Source organism: Polypterus senegalus, chromosome 12 (genome assembly GCF_016835505.1).
Source record: "Polypterus senegalus isolate Bchr_013 chromosome 12, ASM1683550v1, whole genome shotgun sequence".
Lineage (NCBI taxonomy): Eukaryota > Metazoa > Chordata > Cladistia > Polypteriformes > Polypteridae > Polypterus > Polypterus senegalus.
The window spans coordinates 160286021-160305719 of NC_053165.1; the positions used below are offsets into that span (position 1 = coordinate 160286021).

The 19699-nt window shown below is 44.3% G+C and overlaps 1 protein-coding gene across 1 annotated transcript; it reads right to left on the reverse strand.

The window, feature by feature from the left end:
• Nucleotides 1–2084: 2084 nt before the first annotated feature.
• Nucleotides 2085–19370, reverse strand: LOC120540058 (serine/threonine-protein kinase pim-3-like). Its single transcript, XM_039770520.1, has 5 exons — nt 19293–19370; nt 14511–14555; nt 12038–12413; nt 9839–10015; nt 2085–3284 (listed from the first exon to the last, which is right to left on the reverse strand). Exons 3-5 carry the CDS (start codon nt 12402–12404, stop codon nt 3187–3189), a joined length of 642 nt encoding a protein of 213 aa, XP_039626454.1. The 5' UTR covers nt 12405–12413; nt 14511–14555; nt 19293–19370; the 3' UTR covers nt 2085–3186.
• Nucleotides 19371–19699: the final 329 nt, after the last annotated feature.

The following is a 19699-nucleotide window of genomic DNA, read 5'->3' on the forward strand; positions in this document are numbered from 1 at the left end:
TATGTGTTTTATGGTTCCCATATGAATTTGCTACCTGGGTCACAATTTATTTCATCACCCATTTTTGCATCACACTGTCCTTTCAAATTAAGAGCATTATTACTGTGGACCATCAACTTTCCCTTTAAAGGATAAGTTCACTATTTTGACTTAAATCAAAGTCATTTCTTCACAAGCTTGGCAACTGCATACATATATGGAAAATAAATACAAACTTGTGTTCTAAAGTCTAAAGTAAACATTAATATACAAAATTATTGTCTGTCTGTTATACCTGCATTGTTATCACTCTTTAATTTAATATTGTTCTTTATCAGTATGCTGCTTCTGGAGTATGTGAATTTCCCCTTGGGATTAATGAAGTATCTATTATAAAAAAAAAAAAAAAACTTGGGACGAGACTTTTTTTCCGGTGATGAGACGTGATCTTTTGAAGAGAGACAGAGAGACACTTTAATGCTTCTCAACACGGTCAAGTCACGCCCTACTTACAACCATTTTCAAACAAGACCACGGTCAGATAGATAGATAGATAGAGTGAAAGGCACTATATAATAGATAGATAGATAGATAGAGTGAAAGGCACTATATAATAGATAGATAGATAGATATGAAAGGCACTATATAATAGATAGATAGATGGATAGATAGATAGATAGATACAGTAGATAGATAGATAGATACTTTATTAATCCCAAGGGGAAATTCCCATACTCCAGCAGCAACAGCATACTGATAAAGAACAATATTAAATTAAAGAGTGATAACAATGCAGGTATAACAGACAATAACTTTGTATAATGTTAACGTTTACCCCCCGGGTGGAATTGAAGAGTCTCATAGTGTGGGGTCTCCTCAGTCTGTCGCTGAAGCTGCTCCTCTGTCTGGAGATGATCCTGTTCAGTGGATGCAGTGGACTCTCCATGATTGACAGGAGTCTGCTCAGCGCCCGTCGCTCTGCCACAGATGTTAAACTGTCCAGCTCCATGCCTACAGTAGAGCCTGCCTTCCTCACCAGTTTGTCCCTCTTCTTTATACACACCACCGCGTAGAAGAGGGCGCTCGCCACAACCATCTCATAGAACATCTGCAGCATCTTATTGCAGATGTTGAAGTACGCCAGCCTTCTAATAAAGTATAGTCGGCTCTGTCCTCTCTTGCACAGAGCATCAGTGTTGGCAGTCCAGTCCAATTTATCATCCAGCTGCACTCCCAGGTATTTATAGGTCTGCACCCTCTGTATAGTCACCTCTGATGATCACGGGGTCCATGAGAGTCCTGGGCCTCCTAAAATCCACCACCAGCTCCTTGGTTTTGCTGGTGTTCAGTTGTAGGTGGTTTGAGTCGCACCATTTAACAAAGTCCTTGATTAGGTTCCTATACTCCTCCTCCTGCCCACTCCTGATGCAGCCCACCATAGCAGTGTCGTCAGTGAACTTTTGCACGTGGCAGGACTCTTGAGTTGTATTAGTAGTCTGATGTATGTTGGCTGAACAGGACCAGAGAAAGTCCAGTCCACTGCGGCGCTCCTGTGCTGCTGACCACAATGTCAGACCTGCAGTTCCTAAGACGTGCCCACAGTGGTCCCGTTGACAGGAGTAGTACTTGGCATGGTTCTCTCCGGGAGTCGATCTTCTTTGACATCTGCCATGATGTCTGCGCAGCCTTGTATTTCTTTTGAGTATTAGCTTGCACAAGTCTGCCAATTCACCTCTGATCTCTGTCAGTAGCAGAACTGCCACTCATGCTCACCCTATTTTCTGTAGAGTAGTGCAAACAAATTCCAGGAGGGCAGATGGAACTGCCACAGCCTGGCACCATCAGACACCTTGCAGCGAAAATTATTGACTGTGTCCACCTGCAATAGAAACAGAGTTGCAGCCACGTGATTGGCTGCTTGGAAGAGCAGGTGATTTGCATTAATGAGCAGGTGGACCCAATAAGATGGCTAGTAAATGTACATCGATTTTTAAAATCACACCAAGTTATGACTTCAAAATGTTAAAAGTGCACACAAATGTTTGTTTAAATACATCTATGCTTTTATTTTCATGACTATGAGCTACACAGGCTCGCTACAATATTTGTAAGTAATAAAACATATCTGCAGGACTTTCTGTTTATCCTTCCATTATTTTTCTGACCTTTCAGTTTTAAGCCAGGGAGTCTGACATCTAAATTCAATCCCAGCAGCATTAAGAGAAAGGCAGGGACAAACACTCGCCACACACATATAAACTCTTTATGACATAAAGACGTGAGGGCAAACAAAACAAAATAAGTAAATATGGTCGCGCACCCAGTCTGCTGCCACAAACCGAACAGGTAGGCAACGCTGTCTCCATCTCCTTTTTGTCAAGTGCCACCGTTCACTTTCTTTATACCAATCGCAATAAAAACTAGCATGAAGAAACGATGCACCGTCAAGCCGGTAAGTGAATTCTTAATGAGGTGGGGTCATCCATTCTTCCATCTTCTGAGCCACTTTCATTCAGTTTAAGGCACACAGAAGTGGGAGACTATCCCAGCAACACAGTGACCAACCCTGTATGAGACCAAAGTTAGTCACCGGGCATAACTCACCCACCGTGTTTCTTCATAAATGCATCCATTGTTGAAGACTTCCAGGCTGGTCAAACAGAAGTTGATTTTTATTCCGCAGGAGAACTTAACCAACTATTTGGAGTCTTTGGAGTGCTTAGAAATGGCTCGGTAGATTTGATTCCTTCTAAAACACTGGATATTTGATTCCTCGCCCCCATCTCAGCCATATCTCGTGTGTTTGACTACATCTACTGTTTAAAAACCGTTGCAGGATTTCGATTTCTGTGCAGTTCAGACAAAAGAGCACGCTGTCCTGTTGAGAAGTTGCTCTTTCTAGACCATCACTCGACTAGCTTGTCTCTTGTGTGATGGCGGCTGTTGTTATATTCTCCTGTAGAAATGCCATGTGTGAATCCTTCGTGTTCAAAGTTCCCCCTCCAGGTTACAAGGCTCTTCATCTAGTCCACCGTTTCGCCGTGCGTCGTTTGGACTTTGACCTACGTGATCAGAGCTTCACTTCAACATCCGTTCCGTCGGCTCCATGCCAGTCTGCCATGCCGGCTCACTAGGCCTCAGAGCCCCTGCACTGGCTGTTCTGGCTTTTGGAATCCCAGGCTTTCCATTTATTTGTGTTTTGAATGCTTAACTGCGGAGCAACCAGGGGTGTCGGAGGATCTCCTTCAGAGTGGGCCTCTTCTCAGGTGAAAGAGATAAGCACTGGCAAAGAAAATCTTCCAGCTCTACAAGAAAATCAAAATATGTGATGTTTTGATTATTATTTTTAAGCTAACTATACAGTCATCCATCCATCCATCCATGATCCAACCCGCTATATCCTAACTACAGGGTCACAGGGGTCCGCTGGAGCCAATCCCAGCCAACACAGGGCACAAGGCAGGAAACAAACCCTGGGCAGAGCGCCAGCCCACCGCAGGGCACACACACACACACACACCAAGCACACAGTAGGGACAATTTAGAGTCGCCAATACACCTAACCGGCATGTCTTTGGACTGTGGGAGGAAACCCACGCAGACACGGGGAGAACATGCAGACTCCACGCAGGGAGGACCTGTTAATTAGTATTGCCTCATTTTATTTGTATATTTTTTCTTTCTTCATCTTGTAAAGCTCTTTGAGCTCCACCATTTGTATGATAACGGGCTGTAGAAATAGAAGTTGTTGTTGTTGACTCCAACACCAGTACACTGTGTACTGAGCTTCGGTCAAAAGTACAAACTTATTAAGACGACACAAATGCCTGCAACTCATTCAAATGGGATACAAGCAAATGGAGGCCTTCAAATGAAGCTGAAACACTGAAAAAAAAAATCTGTTGGATTTACTTCAATAAATTGTGGCCACTGTGATGGGCAGGGCGCAAGGCAGGAAACAAACCTTGGGCAGGGCACCAACCTACCGCAGGGTATGCACACACCCCAAGCACACACTCTAGGGACAATTTCGTATCACCAATGCACCTGACCGGCATGTCTTTGGACTGTGGGAGGAAGCCCACGCAGACACGGGGAGAACATGCAGACTCCACGCAGGGAGGACCCGAGAAATGAAACCGGGTCTCCTAACTGCGAGGCAGCAGCGCTACCCACTGTGCCACCGTGCCGCCCTATACAGTCTTTCATTATTAAAATATTCCATGAAATATTTTCCCTATTCCCAATGTTTTTTTCTTACATGGTGGGCAAATAGTCCACGTCCATCTCACCATGTGGTGTGTGACTCCAGAGCCAACAGCCTTTCCTTTACCAAAGAGACTCGCGAGAAAGCAGGATGTCACTTCTGTCCGCCCCAACACCAACATTAATGCCCCTCAATTTAAATCCGACTGGGGCTGGACGTTGGCATTCATTTGCGAACCGGCATCCAAATGTGTCATCACTGAGCTCCTGGAAGCGGTTTGTCCATGTTGACGAAACCAGAACTAAGACATGAGGATCCTATTCTTTTTGTACTACCGTGTTTCCCTGAAAATGCAACCTACTCCAAAAAAAAGCCCTAGTCAAGATCGTCAGCTGAAAAGTATGATGACTAAGGCCAGCTTTATAGTTCACGTGATGCGACGCGTGGGCCCTAAACATCCATTAAATTCCGAAGACACCACGCCACAATATCTCTGAAAAGGATGTTTCATGATTACGTCCATCAATTCTGGGATGTGCTGCTCAGTTCAGCAGCATCTGCGCAGGAGAAACAAAATCCCTTGTGATGGACGGCTGGCAGCTCATCTCGGCCAACTCATCCAGGCCGCTAGATGTCGTCTTCCCTGCAGCATAGAGGTGCCCCGGATTCCCGCAGGGCACCATGGGAGATGGAGTTTGGCTTCACAGCCCTGCTAGGTGCCGCGGGTGCCATCGGGTGACTCTGCAAGGAGATACGAGGATTTTTATTTGCCCTATAGCCCGGAAGTACTTCCAAGTCACGGGGACGGAAGAACAGAAGGACTTCCAGGGTGAAGAAAAATATAATTCTTTATGTCACCCGGAAGTGCTATGGAATCACATGGACAGAAGGACAGGAGCACTTCTGGGTCAAGGACTATTAAAGGATTATGGGAAACCCAGCAGGCTGAGCCGGAGTTGGGTAGTAGTGTGACGGACCTGCTGGGAATGAAGGACTGATTTATTGTATTATTATTATTGATTATTGTGTATTGTTGTGGTGGTGCTTTTGTGCACTTTATCGAAGGAAATATAAAAAATTTTCCTTAGTGCTTTTTACCTGGTGTCTCAACATTTTGCCTGTGGGTTTGGAGGAGTGACAGCGCCCTCGAGTGGCACACCCTGGATGGGGCATCAGCTCATCGCAAGGTGAACACAAGCAGACACAGACACTGGCGTCATTGTAGCTTCACCAAATCTCCAAACCCAGCAGGAAAACATGCAAACTGCAGGCAGGGAACACAAGGGACGTGACTCCCTGTGAGACAGCAGTGGTACCGCTCTGCCACCATGCCACCCCATATGTGTAACTATTAACAGCATTCATTATTTAAACAAACTTAACGATTTATCTGTAAAATGTAACATACATATTTTTAATGCATTTCATCATAAAAGTGATATCAAGTATAAATCTAAGAATTCTAAGTGTGCAGAGAGCTGGAATATCATAAATGTAACGTGTTCTGTGTGGCGCTTGCTGCTTGCCGCTACTGTCAGGTCAGGAGGAAACCCCAGAAGTGCGTTGCGATTAACCACTGGGATGACGTTTACGACGGTCTATTTTAATGATAAAGTAAACGACTGGATTAAAGCGGACATTTTGAGTTTAAAGATGAAATTTCCACTTTAATCACAAAATAGACATTTTCATTATGTCCTTATTTTTTTTCTCTGTGGCTCAAATATGGCGACGTACATTCTGATAAAAAAAGCGAAAGACGGCACAGAAGATGGGTATATATATATATACAGCGGGTCCACAGCGCTTTCAGCAAGGGCCATTTCTTTTTAAATAAATAATCACCGCACTCGCGGCGGCTTCATGAGGGGGCGTAGTGGCCATAGCAAGCCACGGGGCGATCTGCGCTGTGGGCGTTTCTCACCTAGTGCACAGGTGAGGGACTGCCCACATCCGTGATTGTTCCCGTGGCAGCTGCTATGGCCCCTCGCTGTATAAAAGAAACGCGAGTCGGTTCGAAGAGGGAACCAAAAAGATCAGAAAAAAAGAGCAAAGAAAGGACAGAGGTTACAGGAAGCGAGGGAACAAGTAGGTGCAGAAGTGATAGAGAGAGGGACACACGGAGCGAGCGAGTGAGCGAGCGCTCGTAGGCAGCTGAGCAGATAGCCTGGGTGCGTAGTAGTTGTTGTCGCTCCCGTAGAATTTGTTGTTGGAAGTACGGGAGTGACTGGGAGACGGGTGACTCCGCATGGGGCCGCGGATGGCAGCGGGAGTCAGGACTTGGGATGTGGTGTCCTCCATGTGAGAGCCTTGGCCGTGAGAGGAATTCCCAAGTCGCGGTCTGGAGGGAGCGGAACCGAAGCCAGGGATCGGGAGGCCACCACTCGGTAGTGGAGAGAAGGTCAACTGCAGGTTGAGTGGCTCCCCCGTTGCGAAGCCTGGACAGGGAGAAGCAGGGGAGTCACCAGTTAAAAGAAGGCACCAGGCTTGTTGTTGGTTTTAAAGTCTGCTTCCGTAGGAATATTTTAACCTCTGGTTTTAAGGATTGTTTTTGTGTATTTTTACCTGCACGTTTGTCTTTTAATGGATTATTTTTTTAATGACTCTGTTTGAAGCACTGCACTTTACTGAACACTGTTTTTTTGTTTGACTATTTTAATAAAAGCACTTTGCACCTTTTATACCATCCCTTGCTCAATTGTTATTGCCTCCACTGTCTAGCTCATCTCGGTGACATTGTCGACGGTGTAGGGTTCAAGGGCTCCCGAACAGCCGATGTGAGCATGGAGCTGAACCCGCATTGTCAGAGACTCGCGTCATTACGTTGAGGAATATGCGATGCTTGATTGTAAAGGAAACACGAATGCTTTTGTATGTCGGCATTTTGCTTCACCGCATCGAACCATTCATCAAACATCGAAGCGCGTGCACATCGATCTGCAAAGCGGCTGGAGTAGCGAGAAATTCAGGCTGGAATTCAGGGTCTGAATGTGGAGAGTTATGACGAAATTCCAGAAGAAGATGACATGAGTGTATTTGGATAAATTTATATTGTTGTACATGAATAAATATAAGATATCCCCTGAAAATGCATCTTTTGGTGCAAAAATGAATATAAGACCTGGTCTTATTTTCAGGGAAACACGGTACTTCATCCTGCTTCATTTTTTTCGTTGGCATTAAACGGGGCTCGGCTATGGACCCCAACCCTGTCATACGTTTCTCTGGTTCCTATTTTCACAGTTGCAACACTGTAATGCCAGCGTAACGTTCCAGTTTATTTGTTTTCTAAGAAATCCTCTGCCCTCTTCTTCAAACCCTCCTGATTTAAAGAACGTGGACTGCTGCCACTCAAACATCCAGTCCTCAGCCAGTCGGCTCCCAGACATTCACCTCACTCTTTTGGTATGGAGGCCCCGACCTTGTGGTGGGCACAGCAGCATATTCCCTATACCCCTTACATCAGTGGCTGTGGTCAGGTAGGCTCAAAGGAAGTTCTGCTCCAAACTTTATAACGCACTGGTGAGTCCTCATCTGGAGTTCTGGGTTTTGGTCTCCAGGCTACAAAAAGGACATAGCAGAGCTAGAAAAGGAAGAGGGTCTGACTGGGGAGGAGGTGAAGGACCGAGCTGTTTAGCTCTTTTGTTAACGTGAGGGGATGAGGGCGATAATCCGCTGTAAACGTCGACAAAACTCGCCATTACAGCAAAGGTGGGCTCTCTTTGCTTGGAGGAATGGGAGACTCATTGATTTGATTTCAGATCCCTGCGTGTGCGCGAGTAGCATCGAGGAAACACCGGCAAAAATGGCATCGACATCTGGCGAGAGAGCGAAGTGCGTGCAAAAAAGCAAAATACTCTGTGGATGACGTTTTATGTACATTTTATTATTCTTAATTGGACTCTGAACTTGTTGGGACTCCGATTTTGGTGCAAGTGATCTGGAGATTGAAAACAAAAGTGACGCACCGGCATCAGCTGATCGTGGTGCTGAACACGTTCGTGTAGCTGATGCACCGATGGCAATGTTCGCCCGGAAGGTGCAGCACTTACGATGACAAAGGGTTGTGATGTGGGTTCACTGCATGCTCCCTTCTCATTTCTGGGAGCCCTTGAACCCTACACCGTCGGGAATGTTACCGATGAGCTAGGCAGTGAGGCACAACATAGCAAGGGGATGGTGCAAAAGTGCAAAGTGCTTTCATTAAAAACAACAATCTAAACATAAATAGTGCAGTGAAAAAAAGTCATTCAATAAATAATCCATAAAAAACGGAAGTGAAACGTGGAGGTTAAAATCCATTAGAAATAAAATCTTTAAAACAACGAGGTTAAAATAACACAGGAAGCAATCCTTTAAAAACACAAAGCTCGGGGTCTTATTTTACTGGTGACTCCCCTGCATGTCACCCTACCTGCAGCGGACCTTCTCTCTACCTGCTTCAGCTGATCGGATCGCCTCACCGACCCCTGGCTCCGGTAGGCTTCTCCAGACAGCGACTTGGGTTCCACAGCGACCAGGGTGCCCACGCTGAGGAATACACACCCCAAGTCCCAACTCCCGCAGCCTTACGCGGAGAGTCCCCCGTCTTCCGGTCACTCCCGCTCTTCAAAATAAACTCAGCGGGAGCGACCACTACACTCCCCGGGCGAGCCTTCACTTGCTCGCACCAGCTGGCTGGCTGGCGCGCGCTCTCTCTCCCTCCCTACAACATCCGTTCTTTCTCATACCTTTCTTCCCTGTCCTCTTAGCCAACTCGCGCTTCTATTTATCAAGAGGGGGCCTCTGCAGTCGTGGCAGTCAGCAGTCCCTGTGAACAATTACGGATGTGGACCGCTTCCCACCTGTGTGCTTAGGTAAGAAACGCCCACATCACGAACTCCCCAGAGGACCACTTCAACCACACCCCACCATGCCCCCTTGCTAAGCCGCGAGTACGGTGATTATTTATTTTATAACTGGCCTTAGAACGGGAGCTGTGGACCCGCTATACCACAGGGGTACAAACCAGATTGTGTGGCACTGTGACTGCCACCGCCGCCACACACAGCTGCTGCCACCAGAGATGGCAAACACGCAACGAGAGCGGCCACAGAACCAACAACAGACATTTTACGGACTTATGTGCAAAACTATTGCTGCATGTGCTTTACAGAAAACACAGTAAAACCTTGGATTGCGAGTAACTTGGTCTGCGAGTGTTTTGCAAGACGAGCTAAAATTTTTAATAAATTTTAACTTGATAAACGAGCGAGGTCTTGCAATACGAGTACAAAAACTCTTACAAAACAGCCACTCCAAACACAAGGCTAGGTAGGAAATAAAATGAATGGCCTCTTTAATGAGGAACATGATGATGAGCGTACAAACAGCACAAGAAGGCCTTGGACAGGTTGTGGTCTGCTTTGTCTCTCTGCCTATCTTTGAAAATCTTACTGGTGAGATGAACTTTTGACAATTTGGTCCCAGATTCATTTTACAAGAAAATACGCCGTAATCCCCCTCCAACCAAAACATGAAACCAGCCAACCAACCACCAACGATAGGCAACCACACAAAATGAGCGATTCACTCCTCACAATCAGAGCACAACTCACATGCCCTACAATTAAAAACCACGGAAATAATGAAATCTCCGCGGTCTTGACCGACCTTTGGAAAACCGAGTAGCAAGATGTAGTTTGCCGTTGAGATTATCCCCACTAACTCCAGGAGCCAGCCGTCTGCTCAGGCAGTAATAGAGAGTGCAGCCGTAACACCAGACCGTGTATGAAGAGGCCTGGTATCTCTTCTCAGAAATCAGCTCCGGAGGTGCAAATGGCAGCATACCTGCAGAGAAACAGGCAACAGTCTGCAAGATTTCATTTTAAAATGGATCAATTTAGCTATTTCTGCCCATCAATCGACACTCAATTACCCATAATGCCAAAGTCAAAACATGTTTTCAGAAAAGTTTGCAAAATGTATTAAAAATCTTCTTCTTCTTTTGGCTGCTCCAGTTAGGGGTTGCCACAGCGGATCATCTTCTATATCTTAGAAGATCAAAAACTAAAATCTCTTCTTCACAGAAGTATCCATCCATCCATCAATTATCCAACCCGCTATATCCTAACTACAGGGTCACAGGGGTCTGCTGGAGCCAATCCCAGGGCACAAGGCAGGAACAAATCCCAGCCCACCGCAGGGCACACACACACACACCAGGGACACACTAGGGACAATTTAGCATCGCCAATGCACCTAACCTGCATGTCTTTGGACTGTGGGAGGAAACCAACACAGACACGGGGAGAACATGCAAACTCCACGCAGGGAGGACCCGAGAAGCGAACCTGGGTCTCCTAACTGTGAGGCAGCAGCACTACCCACTGTGCCACCGTACCGCCCTCATAGAAGTTATTCAGACCTGTAATTCAGTATTTTGTAGAAGCCCCTTTGGCTTCAAGTCTTCTTTGTAAGTCTCTGCAAGCTCTGCACACCTGGATTTGGGCAGCGAATCCCATTCTTCCTGGCCGGTACTCACAAGCTCCATTAGACTGGATGGAATGTGTCTGTGAGCTGCCATTTTCAGCTCTCTCCACACATGTTCTAGCAGGTTTGAGTCTGGGCTTTGGCTGGGCCACTCAAGTACAGTCAGGGACTTGTCCCAAAGCCACTATGGCATTGTCTTGAATGTATACCTCTTGGTCATTGTTGAGCTGAAATGTGAATTGTAGTCCCAGTCTGAGGTGGTGTGCACCCTGGAGCAGGTTTTCTACAAGGACTTCTCTCTATTTGGCTGTATTCATCCTTCGTTCAATTCTGACCAGTTTCCCTGTCTCTGCAAACCCTTAGCATGATGCTGCCACCACCATGCTTCACTAAAGGGATGATATTAGGCAGGTGATGAGCTGTGTGCTTGGTCTTCAGTAGAACTTGTGCTTGAAGTTCTTCCCAAAGACTTTCTTTTCTATCTTATCAGACCAGGCAAATCTTTTTCCTCATGTTTCCCCCTGCAGTTTGGAAAAGCTTGCCTTCCTTCTAGTCATTCTACCATAAACACCCGATTGATGGAGTGCTGCTAAGATAGACGTTCTTCCGGAAGGTTCTCCCATCTCATTGTTCAGAGTGATTATTGGGTATCTGGTTACTCAGTATGGCCGGACAGCCCACTCTAGGAAGAGTCCTGGTGGTTCCAAACTTCTTCCATTTCACAATTCTTGAGGCAGCTGTGCTCCTGGGAACACTCAAAGCTTTACAAACGGTTGCCTTGATCTATGCCTCACCACAATGTGATCATGGAGGTCTACAGAGTTTTCCTTGGACTTCATGGCTTGTTTTCTATTCGCGACATGAAGTGTGGACTGTGAAACCTCCTACAGACCGGTCCGTGTGTGCCTTTCTAAACGACGTCTAATCAGTTCAGTTTGCCACAAGTGGACTCTGTTCAAGTTCTAGAAACATCTCAGGGACAATTAAAACAAGCAGGATGGACCTGAGCACATTTTGGCGTACCACAGCAAAGGGTTTGAGTACTTCTATGGAAGGAGGGAATCTCGGTATTTGATTTTGAATAAATCTTCAAACCTTTCTGAAAACATGTTGTCTCTTGGTCATTATGGGTTATTGAGTGTAGCTCGATGGGATAAAATGACAAATTCCATCTACAACACAATAAAGTGTGCAGAAAATGAAGGGGTTTAGGAAATGCTTTCTGAATCCACTGTAAGTAATATAAAGGTCTTTTCAACCCCTGGGCCAGCGACTTAGAGAAACAGCCAGCCATTAGAGTCTCTCTTCAGTTTCTTACTATTGGATGAATATATGAAGAGCCGCGCAACCCGTCCCATCCCCACTGAACCACAGACGTACCATCAAACTTGATGTAGGAGTTCCCCTTATGCAGAATGCTGCAGCCAAAGTCAATGAGCTTAAGGGTCTCTGTGCCAAACTGCACTAGGATGTTGTCAGGCTTTACGTCTCGATGAAAAACTCCTCTGGATTCGCAGTGGTGCAGGGCCTGGGCAAGCTGCCTGAAAAGATGCTTAGCTGTTGGTTCCGTAAGAATACCATTCAACTTTATCAGCTTTTCCAGGTCCAGGCAAGGAGCGGGCATCTCCAGCACAAGAATGAGCAATTTCTCCATCTCGTACCAGTCAAGGAGTTGAATAATGGATGGACAGGTTGGAGGTTTGCAGAGGTATGCCATGATGCCTACCTCCCAGGGAACAGACTTCATCTCATTGGGCTGAGTCAAAACAAAAATGAGGATCAGAGATAAGTCCATTTAATGTGGACGGGACACACTTTAAATATGAGACCATTGTCTCATGGCGGGTTGGGAAATAATTAGCTCCTGCTCTCTATTAACCTCCTATGCGTTACGTTTCTTTTTTATGTCTGCCTAGTGGGTTGGCAACCAGGATCCCAAGCTGTTTCGTTGTGTGCACTGTACCAGTGCATGCTCCCCAACCTGGCCTGACCGGACCTGTTCATTTGTTCAATGCCAGTGTGATACTGTCCAAGTACAAGTAGTTCTTCAGAGGGTGTAGTCACACAGGCTGTCCCAACTCTGCTTTAAGGCACGCAGAGGGGTTTTTAAGTAACCAGCAGAAGTTGGGACACCTGTGCAAATTGTGTGCTTCAACTTTCAGGGCTTCATTTACTTGAATTACTGCAGAAGGCCTATTTCCTTTTTTAGTTTTTGCTCTCCTAAATCTTTACATTTAAACCTCTGGCAATTTACTGCTTACTTTTTCTGCATTTTAGGTCATTCACTGCATTTCAACTGATTAAATCTGAAAGAACTGAGGTGTTCTAAAAGTCATGACCAGTAGTGTATATCTAATCTATAATAATAAAAGGCAAAGCCCTCACTGACTGACTGACTGACTCATCACTAATTCTCCAACTTCCCGTGTAGGTAGAAGGCTGACATTTGGCAGGCTCATTCCTTACAGCTTACTTACAAAAGTTAAGCAGTTTCGAAATTCTACACATAACGGTCATAACTGGAACCTACTTACGTACATATATACGGCCATAGCCTGTTGCCATGTGAGGCGGAGTTGCGTCCCTCATCGTCACGCCTCCCACGTAACTAAGTGCCTGCCCATATAAGGCCCTCTGTCAGCAGCAATCCAATAGACACGCTGCTACTAAATATTCGAGGGTGAAGGACTGTGCTTATGCAAACGAAGATGAGACGGTCAGGGATAGAATAGTGTTTGGCACAAACTCAGTGAAAGTGCGAGAAAAACCTTTAAGTGCCGGGTCTGAGCTAACATTAAATAAAGCCATGGACATCACAAGATCGCACAACCACAGCTGAGAACCTTCGATGCATGTACTCCGAGGGGCTCATGTGAACTGACTATGAACGCAGTATGCACACAAAAAGCAAGAGCTTCAAAGAGCGCTGAACAAAAAACGCATTACACAATTGAGAAGGCAGGAAAAGAATATGAAGCGAGTGACGCATACAAGCATATTCATAAGTGCAGGTACTGCGGAAACAAAGTACACGGTGGAAAAAGTCAATGTCCAGCTAAAGGAAGACAGTGTAAAAAATGTGGTAAATTGAACCACTTCGCTAAAGTTTGCAGGACTGGGAAAAGTAAACCCATGTGTGCAGTGTGTGATGTCTCAGATAAAAAGGAAGACGAGCTGTTTATTGATGCAGTAAGAAACGAACAACCCTCTGAAGCTGAAAAAGCCTTAGTAGACATATCAATAGGAAAGCACGGTGTAAAGCTTAAGTTTAAATTAAATTCATAGACACGCTGCCGCTAAATATTCGCAGGCAAATCCACAACTTAGTACCGGGAATGCCTGTTAAACATCTTAGATTCATGAGTAGCGATTTGGGTAGTGAACACTTCGATGAATGAAACCTCTTATCTTTACAACGGTTGACAAACACAGAATATAACTTGAGCACAACACGTCCTCCAAATACGAACCTGATTGAAAGAAATAATGATAATCAAATTCTTGATGACAGCAACACTTATAACAGTCACAAAACAATTACATTGACAATCATGTTACGTTATTTTTAAAATGTTTCCTTTTCTTTTTCATAACTTCTTTAACACACTACTTCTCCGCTGCGAAGCGCGGGTATTCTGCTAGTGTATATTAATTTGACATTACACTGAAAATCTGAAATGAGTGTTTTAAAATGGACAATTCTGTGTTTTGACAAGATGATTGTACTGTACATACAAGAAACTTAATATTGGGATGTTCTAAACACATTATGAACTTAATGAATGTTAAAAGGATATAAAATAGAGATGCAAGCTAATTATATCAATAAAGACTGTAAATAGATTGTACTAACCAAGCATATGCGATATTTACTGTCCACAATGACTTTTATGGCCACCTGTAGATAGACAGATAGATAAGCACATAACACTTTATTTAACTCGGAATACATTAAAACAAACAACAAACCTCACAAGAATTAATCAAAAGAAGCAAAACCTTCTGACTTGGCTAAAGATAAGAGAGCAGTCGCAGTGACACATTATAACGGTGTATTGCTGTTGGTGTGAAGGAGCTCCAGTGGCATTGATTTTATTTAATAACTACGGGGCTCTGCCTCCTGCTCACTTCGCTCTCCAACCCCCAGGTTTGGTTAACCGGATATTCAATTTCATTCATGGGTATTGTTACGTATGCATTATTTTTTACTTTTACTTTACAACTTCAGTAAAAACAATATTTGGAATTAACTTTCCTTTATCGTTGCATTGAATTTTGATTCCGTGTCTGGATTAACATTGTGACAACGCAACGTATAACTGCCTGTGAGTGAATATCGTTTCTTTCTCTCTAATAAATAAACCGACCTTTTCGAATGTTTGTCTCTGTGATTTGTTAATTGTCATAGCAGAAACTGTTCTAGCAGGAAACTGTTAACGTTTTAATACAAATGGCACATCCAGATCTCCTTTTGGGTCTAATGTTATTCACAGAATATGTACTACATTACCTTTCTTGTCACCTGTTAAAATTTTACATGTTAGAATTCTTCAACCAATTTTTAATACAACTAATCTTGTCCCATTGCATAGCCCATAACTCAGACATAAATTCTGCAATAACATTACGATACGTGTTAACGCTTGTAGATATTCTATTGGATATTGTAAATTGATGTTTTCATCTTCCACACTATCACCAAGAACAGCACAGTCTATTGATACACATTTAATCAATTTGCCGTGTAACCGATCGACAAGTTTCACGTTAATTCATAATCTCTAACCTGCTGTGCATGTGTATCGTGCTTTGAACGTCTTTATGAAGTTCTACTTTGTCTTTTACTCTTTGTCTTTAATTTCTGACCCCGATTGCACCTGCAAGGTTTTCAGTTCCACTTGGTCTGGGCAGATTATTACTTTCCTTATTTTCTGAATTTGCAAATCGATTATTATTGTTCTTTTGTGCATTCCTTTCTCTCCAACGCTTTTGGGTCTCTTTTCGACACACTTTTCTTTCTTCTACGCTTAGTCGTTGATGTATCATCTAGAACGTATAAAATTAAGGACCTGATAAAATATATAAGAGCTGAGAGTGCAGGAAATGTGTCTGCCAAAAGAATTCACACAACTGAGAGGTTGCTTCCAAAGGTTGTAAGTATGACATGACTTGAAAGAACCTCGTGTTAAAAGTCCCCGTCTCACCGGACTTTATTCCAAAAAGTCTCTTCAAAAAGTCCTAAATAAGATGTGCAGCTTTGTTCATGATGGCACTTGGTTTTGACTTGATTCACTACCACCTCCAGTGGGTCCAGAGAGTGTCCCATTACTGAGCCTGCCCTTCTTAATTCCCTTGCTGATTCAGTTGCCCTCTCTTGAACTGCACATCACACACATCACAATGCCCGTCACAGTGTTGTGGAACACGTAAATGACGTCACTACCCACACTGAAGGAGCTCAGTCCCCCAAGAGTCCGCTCTGCCCTTTCTTATGCAGTTCCTCAGTGTCACTAGACCAGTTCAGCCTCTCACTTGTTGCGGACCCTCAAAGCACTTGTAGTAATGTACCGCCTCCAAATCCACTCCCTTTACCAGGTGTACAGGCTCTTTGGTGGGGTGAAAACCAATAAGCAGTACTGATGTTAAGATGCAGACAGTTCTCTTAGCACCAACAAACAAAGATCTCCATCTGAGTTCTATACACGTCAACACTGTTTAAACAAAATAGAATTAAGGATAGAATTAAACAGTAGTGTCATGTTGAACCAGAGCCTTTCCTAATACCAGCTGGCAGAACGCAGTAACCACCCCTGAAAAACATGCCAGTTTGACACAATTATGCAAAAAGATTACAGTACAATTTCAGAGGGGATGAGGCAACATTACTGAATGTGTTTCACACTTTGAACAGCAAGGGATTGTTTTGCACCATACCTGAACTCAAAATACCACCAAGGCACATGAAGGCAGGCTCTATTGTAGGCACGGAGCTGGACAGTCTGACATCCGTGGCAGAGCGATGGGCACTGAGCAGACTCCTGTCAATCATGGAGAATCCACTGAACAGGATCATCTCCAGACAGAGGAGCAGCTTCAGCCACAGACAGACTGCTGTCACCGTCCTGCTCTATTGACACACTGAGGAGACCCCACACTATGCGACTCGGGGGGTAAACGTTAACATTATACAAAGTTATTGTCTGTTATACCAGCATTGTTATCACTCTTTAATTTAATATTGTTATTATCAGTATGCTGCTGCTGGAGTAGGTGAATTTCATCTTGGGATTAATAAAGTATCTATCTGTCTATCTACTACATAGTGCCTTTCACATTATCTATCTGTCTATCTAACTATCTAGTCCTGCCATCTACACTATCTATCTATCTATCATATAGTGCCTTTCACATCTATCTATCTATCTTGGAGGGCAGAACAGCAGCAGTAACAAAAAAGTATAAAACAATGAACACCAAGTGAAATGACTTGTACCTCTCTGGATGTGTGTGCACAGGTCAGACCCTCCTGTCTACTCAGTGTGGTGGCTATCCCACTTCACCTCGTTGGACTACTGAAACCCTCCGCTCTTTCACCTCCCTTGATTGTCTCAACTCTTGTTCCGTCAGCCAGGCCCTCTTTACTACCCTGCTTGAAGGTAACTAAATGATTATAGCGTGATCTCAACACCTGACCGCTACATAAAATGACCTTTTGCGTCGAATGAGCACTTCCTCACGGAGCCTGGAATGAGGCACATTACCTGCATTGTGAGGGAGTGCCAGTTACGGCATGTGGCGCGATTTTCCTCGGGGGTGATCCAACTCACAGGATCCACATTGTTGGGGGTCCGAGCAGCTGGACCAGGCCAAGGGGACACCCATGTAACACCTGGCTGCAACAGATAGAAGGTCCTTTCCAGAGGGTGGGACTGGACCACATGTCTGCCTGGTGGGTTGCCAATCAGGATCCCGAGATGTTTTATCATGTGGTGGATGTGGCAACACGCTGTACCAATCCATGCTCCCCAATCTGTGAAATTGCATAGAAATGTGCAAACTCCAAGTTATTTTTTTGGTGTATGCATACTTTCCCACTCGAACCCACACAGAGTTTATAAAGGAGACCCTTGGACTGGCTTGTGGTATTTGGAGACCTAGTCACTCTTTTTGCAGTTCTGTGCTGCAGCTTCATTACAGCTTAGTAAGACAATTGGTGAATTCAGGTTATTTATCTCTCTATTATATAAAAAAATCCTTTGACGTGATGATACTTTTTGGGAAGAGAGACTTTTCAGGTCCCGTAAGACGAGACTTTGGCCATGAGATTATTTCAAGTCATGCCCTCCTCTCAAACATTTTCAAACAAAACCACGGTCCTTCTCAAGTCTCATTCGTGTGAATGCTTTTGTCAGACACACGTCCTGTGCTCTTAGCTCTTATACATTTTAACGTTTTCCTCACTTTACGTTCCCAATTAAAGAAGACGTATTATGTCCAAATCTTATTGAAGAATTTCAACACAAAGGGTGAAGCGATGAAGTCAAACGAATTAACGCCAAAAATGTCGATCAGTTACATGTCAGATTAGTTAAATGCGTATCAGTAGACTCTGCTGAAACAGCTGGTGGTGATCATGCGGAAGATGAAAACATCAACTTACAAAATCCCAAAGGATTTTTACAACCGTTAACAACATCCAGTCTTACACCGCACGAATTACTGTAGAAAGAAGGATGTATCCAAGAAAGGTAATGTGGTACATCTTCTGTGGATAACATTACACAACAAAGGAGATCTTGATGTGCCGTTCCTATTAAAACGTTAGCGGTTTCCCGTTAGAATAGCTTTTGTAAAGACAATTAACAAATCTCAGAGGCAAACATTCAAAATAATCCTTTTTATTTAATAGAGAGAAGGAAACGAAATTCAACCAATGGGCAGTTATACGTTGTGTTGATGCATATGTAACAATTCCCATGAAAACAAAAATTTGTTTAAATTGAATGTCCACATCCCCATACACGAGGGGCAGAGCCGCAAAGAGGCTGGCACGTAGCGCAGGCCAGTTGGGGTTGGCAAGCAAAGTGAGCAGGGGGCGAAGCCTCCTAATCTCTTTAAAAAATGACTGATGCATCCGTTTTCTGAACACACATAATCCAATTTCAACATCCTAGGATACCAGAGCCTAGTCTGGCAACATCAGGTGCAAGACAGGAATGAACCCAGCATGGGGTTCCAGTCTATTGTGGGAAACTCCCATACTGGTGGTATCTAAGTCGCCAATAAGCCTGAGCCACAGGATTCTGGGAAATAGGAGTGAATCCGGATCACCCAGAGAAACCCATGTGGGCACAGTAAGAATCGAGAATCTCCAATCAGACAGATTATTAGAGACATGAAACATCAGTGCTAACAACTGTACTGCCCTCTTGCACAACACTCAAGCTTAATATTCAAAATGACTGCAAGAAAAAGACAAAATGAAGCAGATGTAGGGTTAAACATTTGCATTATTTGACTAATAGCGCCAAACACAAAAAGGCAGCTCCCTGGCTTCACAGTTCACAATTTTTAATCTATTCAGCAAATGAGTTAGTGAGTGGCGCTGTAATTGGGAGATAAGGAGCATTCTTACTGGAAAGCGATCGGACCTCCTGTGACCCTGCAAGACTCGGCCATGAAGTCCTTTTCCCAGGAAAGATTGAACTGCATATTTCTCTTTGAAGCCTTAATAAGAGACATAATAAAATCATATTACATAACGTAGAGCTTAGATATGTAGGCCCTCCAAACTGTAGGGAAAAACTTGGGGGTTGGTGGCAGAATCGGCACTCCAGCCACCATAACAAACCTCACCCTGCTTCCACTCCATCTGAACTGGGATCTTCCACACGGCCTCAAACGCCTCTAAAAACAGAACTTTTATACATGCGAGCGGCCGTCCTGCAAAGACGAGTGTGCAGGTAGGAAAGAACTGAAAATCTCATTGAATGCCTTTCATCGTCACTATACACCTGACACATGTACAATGAGAGTAAAGGC

What these genes read in the sequence shown, in the direction of transcription:
- LOC120540058 (XM_039770520.1), bottom strand. Translation starts at nt 12,404, where the DNA reads ATGAAGTCTGTTCCCTGGGAGGTAGGCATCATGGCATACCTCTGCAAA. An exon ending in CTCCTACATCAAGTTTGATG is followed by an intron (nt 10,016 to 12,037) that starts GTACGTCTGTGG and finishes GTTTCTCTGCAG; the next exon opens with GTATGCTGCCATTTGCACCT. An exon ending in TGCTACTCGGTTTTCCAAAG is followed by an intron (nt 3,285 to 9,838) that starts GTCGGTCAAGAC and finishes ATTTTCTTGTAG; the next exon opens with AGCTGGAAGATTTTCTTTGC.